Source organism: Vidua chalybeata, chromosome 3 (genome assembly GCF_026979565.1).
Source record: "Vidua chalybeata isolate OUT-0048 chromosome 3, bVidCha1 merged haplotype, whole genome shotgun sequence".
NCBI lineage: Eukaryota > Metazoa > Chordata > Aves > Passeriformes > Viduidae > Vidua > Vidua chalybeata.
In genome coordinates this window covers 11,863,988-11,886,291 of record NC_071532.1, presented here as the reverse complement: position 1 = coordinate 11,886,291, position 22,304 = coordinate 11,863,988, and the positions used below count along the sequence as shown (strand labels likewise).

Below are 22,304 nucleotides of genomic sequence, written 5' to 3'. Positions count from 1 at the left end.
AAGAGAGAGGGAGTGAACAAACGTGTCTTAAATGAAAAACAGGATTGTTTCCTCTATGATAAAGGAAAGTTATGACCCCTTATCTAGATATCTTGATCAACGATGCTTTAGAAGAAGTATTCCCTGATCAACTATCTATCACAAGTACACTGATATTCAAAACATTTTCATCAGCAGTGCAAGCTCAGTGTTCTGAAAATGTTCCCCTGTGCACAGCAGTGCGTGCTCCTTGGTGCAGGTATGGAGTTACATCATATGTCCAAACATCTAACCAGGATCAGGAAGATATAACAGGGAGATTTTCTCCCTGAGAAAGACTTAACCAACACTAGATATACCATTTAAATTTTTCTCAGTGGGCATGGGGTTTAACAGGAGTGCTGAGGGTAAGTTTTGTCCTCTGTCTTCAGGGGACTCGCTCCAGGGTTCCTCCTCTGACTGGTGCCTATGTGCTCCATAGGCAGGTGTTACAAACAGAAACAACATCATTATTTGATTTGCAATTCGCCAGTTCCAGAAGCAGCTCTAGGATGTCTTGATAACTCCTACTCTGACAAAACCAGCAGCTGCAAGGGAGGGCCAAACACTTTTGTCAAGAGTATAATTGGAGAGGGGACCCTTTTGACTACAATTCTCTGTTGTTCTTACAATTTTCTTATTCAAAACAACAAGAAAATAGAAGGTTGGATGTTCTGGTTGCTTCATACATTGCAAGCCCATTGCACAGCCAACATATAATACAAGAGACCTGTGCTGTCTCTTGAGAAGAAAGAGGATGTAGATAATTGTTGACTGCAATGCTAAAAATGCCAGATTCCCTGCCTCTTCTGGTAGCTTGGCTGTAGGAAGCTGTTTCTGATCTCCCACATGTCACATGTATTAGTCAGATGGTGTCATTCAGGGCTCTATAACTTTAAATTGATGTTGGGTAGAGTGAGAATACAGGTTTGTGGAAGCAGTGGCTGGAAGAAACCTTCCTTTCCCCAAGCCCCAAAGCATTATGAAGAATATGAGAGCAATAATAATTAAAAAACCCCCATCCAAATATTAGAAGCTACACAGTTAACCACCTGTGAAATTATGTCATAAAACCTAACAACTTCCTTCTTGGTAGGGAAATGTCTAGACATTTGCTTTATATTCTCTGAGCTCTGCTCAGTTCTTCTTCAAATTGTCTTTTTGTATAACAAAACCAATCAGTTGCTTGTTAAAACATTCTAGGATAAGCAGCAACTACCATTTTCTCAAATCTTGACTAATCTTCACATTCAAAATGACACTATATATGACAGACAAAAACACACAGCTGATACTGCCAGGTTTTTTTCACCCTTGCTTCAAAGCACATGGAATGAAACAGCTCTCTGAGTAAACAAATCAAAGTGGTACTCACTTACTCAAAATGTGTGGTGGAGCAAGTCATGACATCAGGAAAAATCTTCCACTTTCCTTTGCTGGCAGGCCCACATTGAAAAATGAAATAATTCAGAATTTTTTTTAAGAAGCATTAACAGAATTTCTCTAATAATGTAAATAAAGAATTTTAAATTTAATGAATAGAATTTTAGTGGAATGATCTTGTGCCATTCTTATCTCTGTAGCTGTTTACAGAGCTCGCTTGCATGAGTAAAACCAGAATGTTAACTTGAGAAGTTATTCCAGTCCTTTCCTTTAATCTTATTGACTGCACACTTAACTGGTCACTGATTTCAATTCCTTGATCCACAATCAAATGTTAAGCAGTTCAGTACAAGTTCTAAAGACACGACAGCTGCAGTTAAACTGTGCTGCATGCTGGTGTATCTGAACTAGATTACCTACTTGCTTCATCTGACTCTGCCTATCATAGTCAGAAAGGGTAGGCTTTGCTACTTTAAAAAAATTATTAGCTTTAAATAAAAATGCAAGCTTGAAAGTCGAATTGCTAGCTTTTGAATGTCCATTTTCACCTTTCTTCACTATACGATATTTTCTGGTTTAAAAGAGTAAAAACAGATGAAGTTTTCCAAAACTTGTCCTGAGATATCAGATCTAAAGAAGGCCATATATGAACAGTTAATCAGTCCCTAGAAAAGATGCTGCTCAGCTGAGTGAAAAGCTACGTGCCAGGAGGTGCTATCATTATTAAGAAATAGGAACTACCATGAACTGCTTAGAATATCAAACAAAGCAGATGGCCAGAAGAATGAAAGTAGCCAATGCTAAAAGAGAAGTTAGGGGAAAAGATAACTCCCAACTAAGATTCCCATTACCTTTTGCCGTCTGCCTGATGATTCAGATTTAAAATACCAATCACAACTACTACATCAGAAATAATCATAATGTGACATAATGCCATTAAATATTAATAACATTTATTTTCAGAAGCAAAGTTTATTTTATAGGGATATTGCTTGCAAGCCACACAACCATCCTTTCAAGACCAAGTGAAAATATTTTCAGATTTTTGAGAAAAATACATGCTTTAATATGCTTTTCTAGGCATAGTCAAATGTATGAGTAAATACAAAATCTAAGAATTTTACTCAATTCCTAAATACACTTCTAGCTTATAATGAGATTAGCTGTTCTGGTATCAGTAAGATAAAGGGGTTTTTCTGCTCTTAATATTTCTGTGCAATTTCTATCAACTGTTTACAGGTATCATATATGCATATGTACAAAAACACCTTCTTAAATTATTAAAGAAACTTTGAAAAATTACATTTTCTGTTCTGATTGCTGTCATTCAAATATTTCTTAAACTTCCATTTATGATAACTTCCCTTTGGCTATGGCATAAACTCCTATACTTTTAATATAAAAACAGATTAAATAAAAGGCGTAACTGAACTCGATTGTCAAATTTGTTTTATCTGGTTCAAGAGACTAATTTGAATAAACCTCACATGAGAAAGAGACTCAGATATGAACACTATTACACTCCTAAAAGCCTAATACTTTTCCTTACTCGTCTTTTCCACATATTCAAATAGAAAGGTTTAGTTAGCTACAGAAGTCTAAGAAGCAGCAATACACAAAAAAAAAAAAAAAAGTCATTGCAATTTTTCATTGAATTCCAAAATAAAAGGAGGGTCTATGAAAAGGATTATGTGATTCACAGAATAAAAATATCACTGGTAAAATGCCATAGAGAAGACAGTTATACTACAGGAATACCTTTAAATGAATAAGACTTCTCTGGTGCTTGCAATTATTCCAAAATGCAACTTTTGCTGAACTGTGTGTAAGCAGGTATTGTTCTTTGTATAAATTCACAGGTAAATCTTAATGAAGAGATAAAATGGGGAAACTGTGAAAAAAAGGTCTTCTAGAAATTAATGCAGCAGGAACCGAGTTATTTAAAAACAGTAATAAGACTTGAGGTAAGTGCTGCATTTGAGAGGATTGTACGAGGTGAGAAAATAAACCATGCACATACACACAAGAAATAAAAATGCTCATGAATAGCTAAGTGCTGAAGAATCAATATACTACAAATAAAATATGGAGGGAATTAAATGAATCTAACTGTTCTCAAAAGATTTAAGATAAATATGAAATTTCCTAAAAAATGAGAGTATTTTTCTGTTTTAAAACAGAATTAGTTGAAAATACCTGAAAAAGACAAACTGAAATACTTGTTTGATAACAGCTCTGGAGGCTTTACCTCAAATGTGTTTATTATAGAACTTGGTAAGGAAGGAGGGTAGGGTGAAACCACAAGACAAATGATAGAATTCAAGGCATGGAAAACCCACATGCACCTACACACACAGCAGAGCACAGCTATACATCTTTAAATCTGAGAAAGACACCTACAAGTAACAAGTTAGTCCAAAGGACAGAGAAGAAAATAGCACTGAAGAACTATCATGCATAAAAAGGTTTCTGGAGCTCAGTGATGATGACTTGCTTCCATACTTTAATATGCAGTCAAGGGGAAATATAATAAAATAATTGCAAGATTTATGTGGCACAAAATGTGAATGATCTTTGTTATGAGAAAAAAGAACAGACAGAAGGACAATTTCCTGCATTTTACAGTGCTATACCTCAAATTTCACAATTTCCATGAACATTTTCAATGAAATCAGTTACTGAATGGGACCAGTTATGGTGCTGACTTTCCTGTGTCATTTCCAGACTGTTCAAAGAACTGGGATATGGATCAAACATTTCAGAGTTCTGAAACTGTGGACTGTATGAACTAGATAGATTTCTTTTTTTAAAGGTTAAGTTCAATGTTTCTTTCCTCATAAAATGTCTACAGTGATTTTATACATGGTGGCTAGTTTATTCTGTGTTATCATGAAGCATCAGAAGTGCCATTTCATAAGCAGCTAGCTATTTGAAGGAAAAAAGATTATCTAATAAAATCCTGGCAGTGGGAACTCACAAGAGAGGTGAAAGAACTAATGTGACTCTGAGCTAGGACTGGCTTTCTGTAAAGCAGTATTTAGAAAGACTCCGTGGGTATGAACTCTCCTTGGGTTTATGTGTGTTAGTCGCTGACAGCATATGGGCATTCTGCAATATTGCCCTTATTAGATTTTATCTGTTTCAGCTGGCTTTTATTTGGGACTCCGTATTTCTAGAGCAAAGTCTGCTACAGATTGGAATGAGCAGAGAGTCGAGCAGCTATGGAGAAGTTGTTGATGGCACATCTCAGCAATTTATCTTCCAAACCAAGTGGAATGGGAAGAGGCCAGGAAAAAAGGCCCTTTTTTGGATAAGAAGCATGTTAAAATGGACATCTTCCTTCCTCAACTGTACAATAACATCAGAAAAAAAGTCAGGGATGTTGTTCTTGTTCCCTTGCTGTGTTATTTTGGATTAGGAGAAATAATTACTGTGATTTATATATGCCAGTCCAGCATTTTTCTTTTCTACACTACCACACTGCTGATTTAAGGTCAGGTTGTGCTCCCAGAACATCTTTTGCCCTGTTGCTGTCTCTCTATGCATTTTTTTCTCTTAACATACAGTTGTTTGTACCTGTCTACATAAGAAACTTTACATTTATTCTTACTGAACTGCTATTGAATTCCAAACTGTTTTCTGTCCCCCTGCTACATATCCTGTGCAAATTTAATAACCTTACTCTATAATCACTCCTCAAGGCATCAGAGAAAATATTAAAATCTATCAACCTCAGGACAGATTTGAAGCAACTCTCTGCTTTAATTGTGAAATGCTGATAATTCATCTATACACAGCTTTCCAAGTAATTATATATACACCTAATGAAATTATCTAGTCTTGTATTCCTAGTTCACCTTTCCGAATTTTATATGAAACAATGTGAGAACTTTCGATGGATTCAATACAGAAAACATCACCTATTTCTCTCCTACCCAGAAGTCCTGTTACTCTGGCAAAGTAAGTTAGATTGTTGTGATAAACTCTTGCTAAGCCCACACTTCCTGAGACTTTATCTTCCTGTCCTCTTTCTTATTACTAGTAGTTAAATTATTTGCTACATTTTCTCCCCAGGAATTCAAGTTAAAACCATTTGTCTGTAAATCTCAGATTATGGTGTTTTTTCTCTTTTTAGACATAGATTTCATGCTTTTGCCTTTTGCAAAATCTTTCCTACCCTACTCTTAGAGGTGATGACTAATACTCAGGATTTTCTTCAGCCATTCCTACAAGAAAAAATTTCATCAAGTGAAGTGCATTTGAAAACGTGTCTTTATGCTGTCCTTTCTCCACTATAGTGGGTATTTTAAATTCTGTTTTACTGGTTGTAGCTCTGCTAACCATCTAAACAGGTATAACCTTTTAAATTTAGTTTTAAACATAAAAGTAAAAACTTTTGCCTTCTTGAAGCATTTTAATGATACAGATTCCTCTCAATGACAAGGCAACTAAAAGCTTCCTTATCTTTCATGTTACTGTTTCTTTTACTTCTGTATGGAAAGCCTTCTGAACACTATTTGGTAGACTTCCTATTGAAAATATTTTATTTCATACCTTGCACTTTCTGACTGCCCCTGTGTTTCTTCTGTTTTTCTAGCTGCTCAAAATGATACAACCTGCTTACATCTTGCATTCATTTCTTTCTTGCTTTTCATGTCATAAAAAGATTAATTGTCCAAGCAAGCTGGTCTCTCCTCACCCTTCCTAACCATTCCTTTACATTGAGATAATTTACCATTATGACTTTATGATTTCTTTACTGACTTATCAGCTCCTTTTTTCTGCTTAGAACTGATTTCTTATTAGTTAGACAAGAATGCTTACTCCTACCTTTCAGGAGTCACTGTTTTCCTCTTGCCTGTATTCCAGAAGTATGTTTCCTTTGATTGATTCTTTTGTTTGCTTTTGTCTAGAGGACTTATTCTAAAAAAAAAATCTATCTCTAAAAGGTTCAACCTTTTTGTATTTCAGGAGTTGACCACTGGTCATTCATATGAAAGAATTTAAATATAGTTTATTCTGAAGCTTAATGAAGGGGAATATGTTTGAATTGCACTGATAACATTTTTGCAATCACAAAACTTTTGCAAATGTTATTAGGGCAATTTATTTCTGCCATGTGTCGCCTCTTCAGCAGGAATACTCTGCATGGGTTAAATGTCTTTTAATGCAGTTTTGAATAGTTATATGTCACACTCTAAAAATAAAGACTGAACTGTTCATTCTGCGTGGACTGAAATCATGCGAGAGATCTTTGCTAATAATTAATGTCACACCCCACTGGGACAAACACTATTTGCATGGCTTATAATAAAAACAATTCAAAAACACTAATGTGTTTCCCTGAACACTGAAAGCTTGTGATGCATTTTATGAAAACACCACTGGTGAGAACCACAGTAGCATATGAAAGCTATTATTGCATAGTACATTTATTGTACAGTTTTCTTCCTCTTTGATTTATTTAACTCACCAATTACCAGTTGTTGTCACTCCTCTCATAGCAGGATATATGGTGGGTTTCTACCTCAGTGCAATGCTACTGTTTGGCAACCACATTTTTTCCATCTCCAAATCAAAAACATTTTCCTAAATAAATTTAGGTAAATATTTCAGGCCCAGAAAAAGCTTTCTGTTGGCATAAAAGGATTTTAAAATATGATACCTGTAGATACTTGCAAACACAAAATTTGGTATCAAATCAATATACATTCACAAAAAAATTCTGCAATGCCCAGGAACTCATGTAAAATATCACGGTCATGTGACTGCCATTCTTTATACAATTGATGCTCATACATCTTTGTGAAGCTTTCACTCACTTAACAGACCCCTCACTCTGTACACACCTGCAGTCATGCGCTGCTCCTTTCACACCCGTGCACCGCAACTTCCACACACAGCTCATGATATCAGAGAATGGGGAGGCCTGGGGGGGATATTAAAGATCACCTATTTGCAATCCCCCTGCCATGGGCAGGGATGTCACCCACTAGCTCAGGTTACTGTAAACATCCCAATTCCCTGATCATTTCTACAAAGGTGTGGCAGGTGGTTTCCCCCTAATTAGGAATACATGCAGCCAAAGCACGCATACTCCAATCTATACTTTTATTCCTTTATGCCAGAGCCACCCAGCAAAGGATGTAATAAATTCTAGGTTTTCCTTATGGAATACACATTTTTAGACCCTGCTGGGGATCTCTGGAGAACCCAATGCCCTTACCATCTGGTATTCTCCATGTCAGCCTGCTTACTAGGGATCAAACAACCAACCAGAGGTGTGGTACCACCTCACATAAAGTCACAGCTCTCAGCAGAGGAGGCAAGTTAATGTTGCTGTTTCCTTCCAGGCTGTTCCCATAAAATGGAGGAGCAACCTCTCACGCTTTGAGTCAAGTAAAAGGAGTGAATATATTGGTGCGTCAGTGAGAGTTTTGAATAAAAGTTCCCACCTTGTCTTCTCAGACCTCACCTAAAGGCTGCCCTCACTTTCCTGTTTACTCCTCCTCCAACTCCAGTGTGTTTCAGTTTTGATCTTTTGGTGGTTTTTAAGTTTTCAGCTTTCTGATTTAGGTCAAATCTCACTGAAAGTCAATGCCAACAACAGGTATATCCACCTATTTGCCTATTTTGTTTTTTTCAGAATGATGTTGCTCAATTAGATTTTAACAAAAGTATCCTTACTATAAAAACTAAGGAATTTCAAAAAGCGTGTTTAAGAGACCTACAAGAAGTTCTCTAAATAAAACAAAGGAATAAAATTTACATTAACTTTAATTTGAAGAGAAAAATAAATAGAAAACAAAGATTTCTTTATATATGAGAATATTGTAGAACATGTCTCATACCTGTTTTTCATTTGCAGACTATATTGACTATAATAACAAACACTGGCTTTTGACTGGTGGTCAGAAATTCAATATTTTTGAATACAAAAATTGCAGGTGTGCATAAGAGACTTATCAATGTCATTATTTGATTTTATATACATGAGCATTTTCACTGGCACAAAAATGATAGACCTATATACAAAATTTATTATTGCTATTTGATATTTCTTAAGGGAAACAAGGCCCAGTTTTACCAGCCTATTTTACCGCTCATTTAATTTAGTCTCAACAAGTGAGCCACCAGTACCTTTAAGCCTTTCTCTTTATCCCTTCACTTATTGCTAATAAGTGTCAGTAGAATAGATTTGCTATCATGGTAGTGATTGCCAGCCAATATAATGTGAGAGCTTTTGGAAAAAAAAAAAAACAGTGGCATGAATTATTTAATGTTTGTGAAATATAACGATAAAATGGAGTTAACTGAGTCTTGGTTATCCATCCACCCATGATTTTCTGCCCTTAGTCAAGGCCTCCATTCAAAGACATATTTTATTATCCTTACCAGAATTTTTACTTCTCTTTCTCATGAGGATTTTATGGGCACATACTGCATTCTGGTTTTCTATTATTTCCCACTGAATTACAGTTGGTCACTGTTCTCCAAATCTATGTCCTTGCTTTTCATTCAGCATATTATTACTGTGTAAGGGATATCTTTTATTTAATTTGGTCATTATATTTTCATTTTATTTTATTTTCATACTTTGCCCTTGACTTTGCAACATTTTCTTTACTCCCTTTTTTATAGCTTGGTGACCTTAATACAATTGTTAAAGTTGACATGCAACTTCTATTCTAAACTCATTTTCAGAAGCTTATAACTTTACCCAGATATTCTCTTTCAGGCTGAGTGTTTTTTATGCTTTGTTAGAAGGGGATTTTTGTTTGAAACTTCACAAGCATTATCTATTTGTTTTGAGTTATCCAACTTAAAAAGACAGCAGTTTTACAGCAATCAGGACAGTTTTCAGATGCTTTTTTTTGACTCTGATAATTGAAAATCAGCTTTGTTTCAGCACTTCAAAATCAGCTTTGATCATGGAATGGTGGCTTTGCTATCTCTTTGAAATGGTTTTGAAATAATTAAGTTTTGCATGTGACATCATTATTAAATACCTTAGTGAAACGCTAGTGGTGAGGGAATTGATCTCAGAATAACTCTGTTCTACTTAATTTTATTTTAAAAAGGTATTAATTTTTTGTATGAGAACTACATTTAGCTATACTTTAAATATTTTTAATGCCAGTTTCATCCCACTCTTCATGGAGCATAGCCCAAATGCAATAGAGTGTCCAGTCATTCTGGATTCTCTACAGTACATAGAAGCAATGCAACATGTGCAATGGAAAATAAACATTTCTCTTGTACTGGTGAAATGACAAGGAGTAGCTTTGCTTCATTCCACCAACATACCATTGTAACTGTAATATGTTTGAAAAAGCTTTTCCTTAAAGATCCAGTGAGAAACCCTACACAACTGTAAACCCAAAAGGAGCACTGGGAAGCTTTGCACAGTATATTGTTTGTCATGACAAAAGAAATATTCTTCAGGAAAATGTCAGTGCACAATACCATCCCTATGGTATGCTTGTACTCTGCATTTTATCACAAAGACTTTCATAGTCTCAGTAAGCTACCATTTTATGCCCTCCACATGAAAAATGGTGTTGTAGTCTTGCAAAAATGAACCAAGAGCATGGCTGATCAACAGAGATTTTATGTATTTGCAGAGTCAAAGTAAAGTTGAGAAAGACATTCTTTGGGCATTTCTTTCATCAGCTAATAAAGAAATACAAAAACTTGCAAACATTTTTAATCGGTGGTACTCCTTTTAGTAAAAATATGTGTCATTATTTGTAAGCTCCAAACGAACACAAATTACTGTTTTTCATGTTTGTACTTACACCAAATAGACTTAAACCCCAAATCTCTATTACACTTTTTACTCTGACATCCAACAACATGAAGACTACAAGTGCCACAAAAGCAGTAGAAAGACATGGTTTTTCAGCATCTGTGTGAGCTGCTTACTTTATGAATTTTGTGATTTACTTCTGAGTTGGGCTACAGGCTAGAATTATACCAGCCACATAATGAGGACAATTCTTCTTTAGCATTCAGAACTTTGATTTTTTATCCTGGCTAAGCTAAAAATGCCAGTCAATAGATTCATTTTAATCTAAAGTCTTATTGTTCTAGTCCTAGCTCTTTACTCCATCATTTTGCATTGATTAAGCACTTCCTGCTTTTTTACAATAATGTAATAATACAATCCTAAGCGCCTCAGGAGGCCTTCATATGAAACTTCATATAAAAGGCAATAAATAGGCTTATTTGATTCATATTTATTTTCCTTTTCATTTATAAGTGATTTCCTGCATTCAGCCCATGTTTCTCTTTCCTGTTCAAATACAGAATTTTTTTAGAAGATTGCTCAAATAAGCCTCTTGCACAATTAGAATCCTGCCCTTGGTGTCTGCCATTCTCAAGCAGCATATCCTGTCCTGATTGCATTATTGTTTCCTCTCCAGTGATTCAGTGATAGATCTCTTTATTCATACCAAATCTTCCACTAACACCTAGTTTTGATAATTTACAAATTAATTTGTACTTCTCTTACTGATTATGAAACTGCAGTCAGTATATATAAGCAAGAAAGCTCAAGCACCTCTTGTGGTCTGGTACAGCTGCTATAACCAGGACTTTTCCATCTACTAGCTGAAGGAAATATAGGTTGATTTAAAATGGCAACACTTTTCTATCATGTGCAAAGTGTTTCTTTCTATCAAATGAAGGAGAATAATCTTATCCTGTATGTCAGTGAAATATGAAGACAGAATACAGAGCTCTGTTTTTCATACCTGCAGAATTAACTGGCAAATCCCATTAACAATTTATTTTTCCTTACTGACTTTTGCACTCCAGGTATTTTTCTGATGAGCCTCATGATAATACCCTCTCACACATATTTCTAGGCACTGTGCTGAAGAGGAGAGGAGCAGTAAGAAAAAAGTAGTTGCAAGTTCTCCCCAGTCATAAACTTCCATTGTACTTAAGACTAGATAGAATTATGAGTTCATCTAATATAATCTCCTGAGCATCATAAGCCATTACACATCACCCAGATACTGCTACATGGAGCCCAATTACTTTAATTAGACAAGAGCACTTCAGTCATCAAGAGACTAAACTGTGCTGTGCCACAGGCATAGTCCAAAATAGACAAAGATGTCATCAAAGCCTGCCACTCTTCAAATAACAAGGAATTTCTAGGTGAGAAATGCCCCCTAAATTCCTGGAGATGGTATTTAGCTTGTTCACCAACTCTGGTACAGAATATCAAGTCTCTGACAATAAGCCCTGAGACAAAGTTTTGACTTTCCTTTAAATGCAGTGATCAATTTATCCTGACCTGAGCATGACAGCATGATACACTCAATGGGCACCTAAAAGCAGGAATCTCTCCAGAGAAGGTACTTTTTTTCTGGAAGTCTTTTTCCACATCTGTGTGCTAAAATCAGTTTAGGGTAAGCTGTGGATATTAAATTATGCACATTTTTGCATTGCATCTACTGTAAAATGCTGTTCTCTTTCCACAGGTGAAGAAAATGGAAGCCCAGGCATCTTTGGCTCTGGAATCTAAATACTGAAAAAAGTGACAAAGTTGGGTATCCTTAATTTGTATCTGAAATCCCAGTTTGGTATCCCTAATATGAAAATCCCTTGCACCCTTTCTGGGGATTGTCTGATCTAATAGTTTACAAGGACTAAGAGTTAGCTGATAAATCCTAAAATCAACTACTGATGTGATTTTTAAACCCACCTGCTGTTTTATCTCACTGCTCAATTTAAAATGGGTCTCAAATGCTTGCAACTTTAGCTCATTCCTATTTCAGACAAATTGGTTAAATTTGGAACATTTATCTTTTGCAAAACAATTGTTACAAATCCCAGTCTGAGCTGGTTTACATTCACAGACATCAGTTTTATCCTCTCTAGTTCCTAGGTCTGTGTATCCAGTTTAGACTTATCTTTACAAGCAAGAACTTGATTTTATCCTAGTTGCCTCTAATACAATTTCCCTGACTCAAATACAGTGTTATTCTTATATCTGTGATATCTCTAGATTACAGAGAACATCATCTTGCAGCCTCTTTTGGGTAACTACCTCTTTTCTCTGCTTCCTTGATCCTGTCTTAGAACACATATGAGAGATTTTAAATGATTTTAGATTTTACCAGGTAGTCCACAGAGTAATAAGTCAAGCAAAAACAACTGAAGACACTGCACTTTCAATTTGCAGTACAAAGCCATCTTCCAGATGTCTGCATGATGCAGAAGTCAGGTAAAAGCTGTACCCTACATAAATCAAGGGATATAGAATTTTATCACATGATATAAGTCATCCCATAATATTCTGGACATCTAGCAGATGAAACGAATGAAATTTCAGTTTTAGCTCACATAGAATGGAAGAGACTCACATATTTTCTAACTGTATTTTTCTAGCTAATATTTCATGATTTGGGATGTAAAGGAAAAAGCAGTTATTCTATTATTAAACCAAGTGCAAGCAATTGATTTGTTTTCTGTATAAAAAGTATTTATTTTCTTTTGCTAGTCCTGTGAACTAACATGATCCATATTATTAAAAATGGAAACATTCTCTAGATTGCTTTATCCACTCACTGCTAACAGCTGAGTTTCATATCAGATTAATGAATTGTCCTGTGCTGCAAGACATGGGCAATGGAAATAATGCACCTTGGCAGCAATACATAGCTGGTTAATTGCAGTGTGCAATTTTGGGGTAAACACTTTCTTAAAACATTAACATTCTACATCTTAAAATGCCTCATGCTTTTACAGTTAATTTTAACCTATGTAAAACAGTACCAAAAAAAACCCCCACAAATCCAAAAAGAATTCTGGTCAGCCTGTCATATTTTAGCAATTGAACAACTTGCTCAGCTACTGAAGCATAATGTGTCAACAAGATGGAATTCCACTTTCTAAAGGCTAGAGTGCCCACTCAATAGAAGAAAGCAATACATGATTACTGCTTAGAGCTTGTGGCACAGTGCTAGCAACTCAACATTTAGCAATAATAGAAAATGTCTGTCTCATTTTCATTCCCATTGAAAACACTCCCTATACGATATTATGAAACACTCCTGCTGTGAGTTGGTTTCTTAACTGCAGCAATATCTTCAGCTATTACCTTTTCCATGGTCACACCTTTCTGGTGAATTCTCTTAAAAGCAAAAATTTAATGACATACGGAACAAGGACAGATACCTGAAATGTAATAACAAGGAGTAACCCTTCAATTTTGCGACGGCTACTAGATAGCAGCAATCTTCTATTTCCATTTTAGTGTTTTGCAAATGATATAAAGGCCTCAAGGTCTTTTCTTTTCTGAATTATTCCTCTGTTTTTCAAAACTGTGGAGCCTCTATTTTCTGCTTCTGCTTCAACTTCCATTTCCACCTTAAAACTACGGGAAAAATCCAGATCATTGTACAACAGCCCTTTTTCACCCATGACCTTTTATTCATCTGATTATAAAATTGAAAATATTTTTTTCAGTGCAAGTACCTTCAAAGGTTGTCTCGAATTACCACTACTCATCTTGACTACCTTTATATCTCAAATTATTTTAGAAGTTGCCTATTTTCTCTTTATATACATTGAACATTCTCCCGGTACTACTAACAAAAAAACAAAGTACATGTCCTGAACCACACATTTAGACCTATATCTTTGTTTGAAAATAAAGTCTTTGAGGTTAGTCAGACTTTTAAACATTTTGATCAGATACTATATATGGAATAACATGATAAAACCAGACTCAAGAGGGAGAGGAATTAGAGAAAGTCCATGTTGATCATGACAAGGCATTGCATTAAAACTGAATTGCATTGAACTTTGCAATAAAAGATTTATAACTTCCAGATGTGGAAACTGTTTTTTACTTCAAAAACTCTTGTGCACTTTCACATATATGAAACAGTATTTGTAAGCTGGTTCAGATTCCAGAGGAAGTATAGGTGCATTCGGATAGTACTTCAACTGGCAAATAAAAGCCTAAATGAAACAACTCTATGGCAGAAGTTTAGGACATACACAACTAACAAAATCATCATTTGAATTATCAGAATTAAGTGGATAAGAACTCATTGCTTGGAATTTTTATAAATCACATTTGTCCCCTCAAAACAAAAGATTTTCCCCAACTGTTTGGGGTTTGCCTACATGCAAATCACTCGGTTTAACAAAGACATTACTGAAGATGAAATGCATCTGCTAGGACACGCATGAACGCACAATGATGAATCACAAAAAAACCCAACTTTGCAAACAACAGGAATATGTATTGCACTTCTCATGTAACTATTTTAGTGTCCTCTATTCTATTAAGCTTACTGAAAAGGCAGACAATTATTAATCCTACAAATATGGTGCAATTGCTTTTGACATGTGCTTCCTTAGCCATGGAAGAAGAATGCAAGAAGAAATCAATGAGAAAAAATTGCTGGGTAGACTGAAATTGCCTTAGGGATTTTGTTTTATGTAATACAACAGCCTAGGAATTCTATTTATAAGGAAGACATGGTATTTATATCTATTGATTTTTTTTCAGGGACCTCTTGTAGTCTGCAGCCATAAAATTTCACCTGTCATAGATGGGAACACATCTCTTGATGTTCTTCAATGCACTCTTGATGCACTTCAATGCAAAATTGATGTTCTTCAATTTACTGTTCCATAAACAGTAAATATGGGGTAAAAGTGATTAAATAACCCCAAATTTTGCACTCCCTTTGAAAAGCTATAAAATTTACTTTATCATTGCACATTTGATACACTACATTTGAGTACCCACTTGCAGATTGGAGTTTCACATTAAGGGATCTCAAAGAAGAACAATAAAACCATCAATTAGGACAGCTTATTCCAAAGATCTTTAAATTTGTCACCCAGACCTTAGTATAGTTTAGAGTGGCCTCAGGACCTCAATGAAACTTCAAGAGTCCGGTCTCCTAGCCAGGGATTATCAAACAACAGCCAGACTGTGGAAATATTCTTCTTTGTGCTTATATTTGCTATGCCAGGAATGAATAAACTCAAAGGGAAAGGACCAGCAGAGGCTCTGTCTCCATTATCCTGTATCTCCCTTCTTACCCCATTTCAAGGGATAGGTCAACTGATATTGCATGCTGCAAAACATTCACCATTGTTGCTGCAAATGTACCATTGTGAAGCAAAATCTGGGATACAGTTCCACATCAGTTAGTTATCATCCCACTGAAAGATACTGACAAAGAACATTTTGCAAGGCAACTGAGCTGTATGTGTAGAAACCAAGATGCACTTCTTAACAAACAAGTCGTATTTTCCTTTTTGAAGATCTATTCTAACCTGTTTTTAACTCCAAGCGTCTTTAATGTGTGGTAAATAATATGCCAGTATAATATAAAACAAGACAAAGATGTTTTATTCATAAAGCTTTTGTATGTCTTGTTTACCACAGCTTTTCCTGTACTAGGCCAGCTGGTACAATATGTACTATCTACTATGTTTTTTTGCTGTTTTCTAGTATTAAATATGTCGGGATTTTATAGCTGAGCAATAGAAGTTAGTAACACAAGTCTGATGCATAGTAATGAAGGTAGAATAATGTATAAAGGAAATATCTTAGTAAATAAATTAGTAAGTTTATGGTGAATAATAAAAAATATGAAAGATTAGACATCAGTAGAGTCAGTCAGTGGTACCACAATACGGTTTTAGGTGAGGACTATCCATAATCATTAAAAGGATATCTGTATGCTTCTATCCAGTCAAAATAAAACTTTTCTCTTGTTTGTGGTTTTCTTTTTTTTTTTTTTTTTTTTTTTTTTTTTTTTTTTTTCCTGAAAGCCTGAATGGATAGCAGTGCCTGACTGCAGAGGGTACATATGGGGATGCTTACATTTAAACCTCTTTCCTCATCTTTTTGGTGCAGTTCTATGTAGGCATTTACCAGACTGTTTCTAGGCCCTGCATGTTGCTATTTCCAAATTTCCTGAGACAAAGCAAAATCCGTCTTTTAACTTTACCAAAGGCCCTTTTAGTAAATTATATGCATTCTCCTGGAGATTCACATTTACCTTTGATACCAACGGCAGTTCCTCTGCAAAAGAGATTCTAGTTTCTCATTCCACGTAACAGAGTAAGAGACCGAGGAATCCAAAATGTCTGCATCTTAGCCCAGCTCAGTCACCTGTTCATTTTTCATTGTTCCTTCACTTTTGGTCAAAGTCCTTATCTGTTTGTGACTGCCTTACGCAGTTATCTCTCTGAATATCAGAATTTTTATTTTGCTTCATTACCTAGTGGCTAGTTTATTCTCTTTTTGGTTCCTTTACTTTTCTAAAATGGCTGATGAAACCCCTTCTCACTTACTGTCTTGACTTTCTCTTGACCACCTGTCCTTCCTCTCTCCCCTGAGTAAATTCATCAGCAAATCAAAATCCTCAGCTACTTGACAGTTGTTAGCTACTCTAACATGCCAATTCAGACCTGAGCAACCAATTGGTTCTGTTCAGTAGGCAACTATTTCTCTGCAAGGGCTTTTGTGTGAATAACAGACCACTGATGTTGGATATAACTTCTGCTGTTATCAATATGAAATTTAACCAAAGACAGAGGTTTGAACACCCCAAAAGGGACTCTACATTAAGAATGATGTAGATATTCAAAAACAATCTCCAGATTCACACTGCTTTCCTTATTTCTTTGCTTACCAGCTTCAGCAAGGAATGTATTTCTAATCTAAGCTGTACAGGTTAAGTATTGCAAGACATCTTTTGCAGTCTTTTTTGGATGGATAATAGGGACATTCTTCATCTCGGGCCTTTCTTTGGGCTTGTAAATCATGCACACACTAATGAGGGAATACTGAGCTTTAAAATGAATCTTTCTGGATTCCATAAAAATTAGTGGAAGGCCTTCACACTGAAAAAGCTCAGGTTTTTACTGGGAAAAACCACATCACAGTTTAAGAATAGGAAGCACTGAACATGACTTCATGAAATAGAGTAAAAATAAATAGTTTTTCTAACTGTCTTGGTGTCCTTGCAGGTGGATCTTTACCTTTAGCCAAGTTTATCACCAGCATTTGACTTCAGTGCTAGGACCCTCACCACAGGAAGTGACAAATCCTCCTTGAGGCTACCATTTTTTAGGGTGCAAAGAAAGATTCAAAGGCATATATTTTTACTCTGTTCCGTTATGGATTCTGAGGAAAGACCTTACTGTTAGCAAAATTTGGCTTCCAGACCAGCCTCCTGCTTCTCATTTCAGCCTAAGTGAATTGTACCCTGTAATGCTCAAGACGTCACATAATTCAAAACAAAGGGTGAGCTTACACTCAAGGCTGCAGATCTGATCACTACCGAGCACAGCGCAGAGTCCTTAGAAGGAAACAGAGCAGTTTGCTAAACCAGGCAATATATCAATCCTTTACGCTACGTACACTTTATTTACACAGCAATTGCAGATTCAGAATGATGATGAATGAAGCTGCAAAATACAGTGTGATTTTCATCACTTCCAGGCAGAGACCTGAATAAAAATTTCTCGTGATTTTATCTTTTTTAACCAATTCCTAATAGTTAATCCAGAGGCATTCCCTTTTGTTTATGAAGTCGTGTTTCTTATTACTTTCCCAGATTCTGCTTTATTTTATAGCCCCATGTCTGCTCAGTGAATTTGGGCAGTACTCTGTTTTACATGCACTACTGCATGGACAGATAGAAAGTCTTACCAAGGTCGACCGATGCTAACCTACTCAAAGAAGACAAGTTACTGCGACTTCCTAGTTCACCAAACAATTATTCTTCTACACTATCAGTTTGGGCAATATCAAAACTGCAATAAAAAGTGCATTTTCCACAAGAAAGACAGCAGAAAGAATATCCTAGTATTTTACAAATAAAGATATTTTATCTTCTCTCATAATGTTCATGGAATTCTGCCATAATGCCAACTGTGGAAAGAGTCACATAGTGCAAATACCAGTTAGTCACTGACTGAACCTTTAATAAGTTCTTTTATGTAGAGATTTATCTCCATGTACATCTATTTCCCCCAAAGCTTGATTCTTGTCAAGTACTTGCTTTTTCTACTGCCAAAAATGTCGATGGTCCATATGATGTGATTTCTTCGCAAAAGTATTATCAAGTTTCATCTAATTTTGATTTCCATAAATCCACCATTAATTGTTCATTTCCCTTGCTTAAAATAAATTTTTATGAGTAAACAAATATATTTCTAATTTATTTTCATAATGTATTTTAACGTGCACAAGCAATATCACCACAGTGTCACAAACAGGCTATTCTATCTCTCCTTTTTCTGTCAAAAAATTAATATGATAGTGAATGGTTTACTTAGGATCCTGTTCATTTGTGCTGAGTTCTAGGAGAAGAAAATCAGAGTGCATTTGGATTTTCATTGGCACAGTTCAATTTCTTACTGTAACTATTCAGCAACTTCTTAAACCAAATAAAGCAAAGAATTATGGAATGGACACATTCTACATGATGAAGTCATCATTCCTAAGCCATTGCTCTATATTTAAATTGTTTATTGAGCTGCATTAATCCGCTCTGGTGGGAAGGTCAATTCAGAGTCACTGACAGAAAAGATAAAAAAGCCAACCACATTTCCCCCCTCTGTCTTAGGGTTTGTTGTACAATATCAGTTATTTTCCACACCACTAGAAGGAAAATGTAGGTTCTTACCCCACAGCCTATTCCATTGCCTGGTTCACACACGATTCTCCTCAGTCCTGGCTCAGGAAGCAGACCTGCCCCACAGCCAGGGGTCGGACACAGCACTCCTCCCATCTGCAGCACACATTCCTCGGCCCCATAGCGCTGGTAGCGGTTGTACTGCAACACAACAGAACACACTGGTGTTAAACTCCTGGCAGCATGCAAAGAAAATTCCCAAATATTTGAGTTTGTCTCTATCCCACATAACCCAGTCAATTGTCTTAATGTCTCATATGCTAAGTTCAGGTTATTTGTCAAAAGTCTAAAACTTTGCAGTGTTATTAAACGGGGTGTCACCCTGCTCCAACTCACATCATGTGCATAGTGTTCTGGCTTACAGCCATTTGCATCACCAGAAGAACGTGTGGGATATTAAAATCAAGAAAACAGCAGACTGTTTCTGTAACATCAAATGCACTTATATTACTATAAAAAATATTGTAAACATCATAAAAATAGTCCAACAGAGAAATGATAAATGCTGTATACAGATTGATGAGAACACAGAAAAAAAAAAACCCCTTCAGGGATCTATAGCTAGAAGTAGTGTAATGTTTTAGACCTTAAGGGCTGTAAAAATTTGCCTAGGCAACTTTATTTTAAAAGCAAGCTGATCATTAAACTGATCAGCAGAATAACTCTCTTATATGCATTTATTTCAATGCTAGATGTATGTTTTTCCTGTGTCTCCCATGAAATTTTCTTTAGTTTTTTTCACTTTTCATTTAATTCCACCCTGATAGCCTAAAAGGCCATGGAAATGCTTCAATTTTAATGATGAGGACACTGACACAAAGCAATATTAAGTAACATGCTCAGTGTATGCTCACTGACAAAAATGCCTGCTCTAAAATGACTGATGTCAGTGCAATAACTTTCTCATGTCTAATTTACCCTGCTTTCAGCCAGAGATAAGCTGAGCTAATACAAATCATGCTGTGTACATGTAAATCACATCCACTCTAGGGTTCTGTGTTGGTGCAGTTCCACACCAGTGGCTGTATAACCACTGTAAACCAGGCTTCAGTTTCACCTATAAATCTGCTCTACTGTGGAAGAAAATAAATGAAAGCATTTGGTCCTAATAGCCCCAAAGAAAACAGGCAAATCCAAAAGGCCAAAGAGGAAGGCAGTAGGTATGAATTTTCTCCGTGAGTAGACTTTATGGTGTGCTAAAAAAACAAAATAGGACTTTATGTTAGAGCACTCACAACAATATTTAGTGCTTCATAAGATTTTATCCCATAATGGCTCATGAAAATCCTGTTCCTTTTTTGGGAGGATAGCAAACAAAAAATTCTTTCTCCAATCCACACGCCTCTCCAAAGAAATCTTTCAAGGAAAATGGAAGCTTTAGGACCAACACCTCATACACACAGCATACAAAAAAAAAATTTAAATTACAAAGAAGGCTCTACGTCTTTGGGGTACATTTCAGAAGATTCTTCTGCAAATGCTGTCATAACATGTCTGGTTAAACTGGTTTCTTAAAATAATATTAGAGTTCTTAAAAGACTATAACATATAGATACAAAAGTTTGCATCACAGAAAAAAAAATCAGCCCAAACTTAAAGTATCCAACTTTGTCAATTAACAAAAAATCCAAACAACCTCTGAAAAGAAAAGCAAAATCTAAAAGGACAAAAAGACTTCAAAATATCTTTCAGTGTATGAATGAAATTCTGACTTAAGAATCTTGTATTTGGAAAATAATAGTATTTTGAGAAATGTGCAAGACATGTCTGCAGCCTCCTTGAATGTGGGGGCTCAAGAAATCAACTGGTGCTTTCCTGTGTTATTATTATGCTTGAACCCAGAGTAATGCCATAGATATTTAATGTTGTATGCTTCCACTATATACCTGTTGAGTGCTCTGAATAATTTGGCTGGCCTTTATAGAAATATAGGTAACCATAGCTCCAAAACTCTCTAGCAGCCTAATTTTTCTTCAGGGCACAGACTGGACCTGAAAGGTGAGGATGGTGATTGTCTTACCCTATTAAGAGGGAACTTTGTGCTGCATGTGGGATTGTTAACAGCTTCTCATTAAGAAGGCAAACACCAGTGACACTGTAGCTGAGGTTCTGTCAGCATTTACATTAAAAATTCTCAGTAGAAAAAAAAAAGAATATACTTTCCAGCCATTAACTTAGCCTAAAAGGGCATGAAGAGATTCCTCTAATTTCCTTTTTTTATTTTTTTATTTTATTTTTTAAAAATTTATCTTGTTAGTGAGAGTTACAGAATGTAAATGTCCAGTTTACCTATTGGCAAGGTGGACAGCAACATTGTTTTCTGTCCAACAAATTTAACATTTTATACTAGTTCAGCACAGGACTCATTCCAAATTGGTATGGCACCGTCCCCAGTGATTTTCATACTATAACAGCCAGAAAAATGATCCAGAAAAGATCCTGCTAAATTCATTTGCATATCTTGATATCTAGTTACTAGCCAGATTTCTGCCTTCAAAGTCCAGATACATTTATGTCATTTTCCAATTTCTCTTTCCTTGTGTCCCGCTCAATTAAAACCCAGCAACCAACTGAAACACAAAGTAGCAGAACATATACATGTTTGCTGCCAGAGCAAAATCTACACGACATATGTGGATTTATATTCTTTATTCAGTGATGTGAAACAAAATGACTCACTTTACATTAAGGGTGCATTTATAAAAAATTGGTACAGGACTAAAACTATTGGCATGAATTATTAATTAACTATTTGCATATAGTGACAGACCATATCTATTAAAGACATTTTTTCCCATACACCACAGCCATACATATCATACCAGACTCATGTAATCAAGATCCATTAATCAAGTCAATTTTCAGGAGCCCTTAAATGTCTTTGGACATGATGTGTTTTGATCATATGTCTGAATGAGATACTTAAGGATATTACAGCACACAACACCCACTGGTTTACTTCACCTCTTAACTGGAGACCTAACATAGAATTCATTTAATTTAGTTTGAATTTCTACAGTTGTGATGCCTATAATTGCACAGGTTGTGAAGACATCTTTTATAATCAACAGGAGAGATGGGATGCAATTCATCTTTACTCCTTAGATTTGTACATCTGCATAAGAACTGAGAGCTCAAGTGCCCTGTCTTTTTAAAAATAATGAGAGATTAGACAACTTCCTAGATAATGTCACCTGAAATTAGGTGACT

The 22,304-nt window shown here is 35.7% G+C and overlaps 1 protein-coding gene across 2 annotated transcripts in view; it reads right to left on the bottom strand.

Annotated features, from left to right (window-relative positions):
• Nucleotides 1–22,304, bottom strand: part of PRKN (parkin RBR E3 ubiquitin protein ligase) — a 670,711-nt gene that overhangs the window by 91,529 nt on the left and 556,878 nt on the right. For both annotated transcript variants that reach the window (XM_053937694.1, XM_053937695.1), the window contains exon 9: nucleotides 19,086–19,235. In XM_053937694.1, the coding sequence (XP_053793669.1) occupies nucleotides 19,086–19,235 (150 nt within the window). The remainder of the gene's footprint in view (nucleotides 1–19,085; nucleotides 19,236–22,304) is intronic.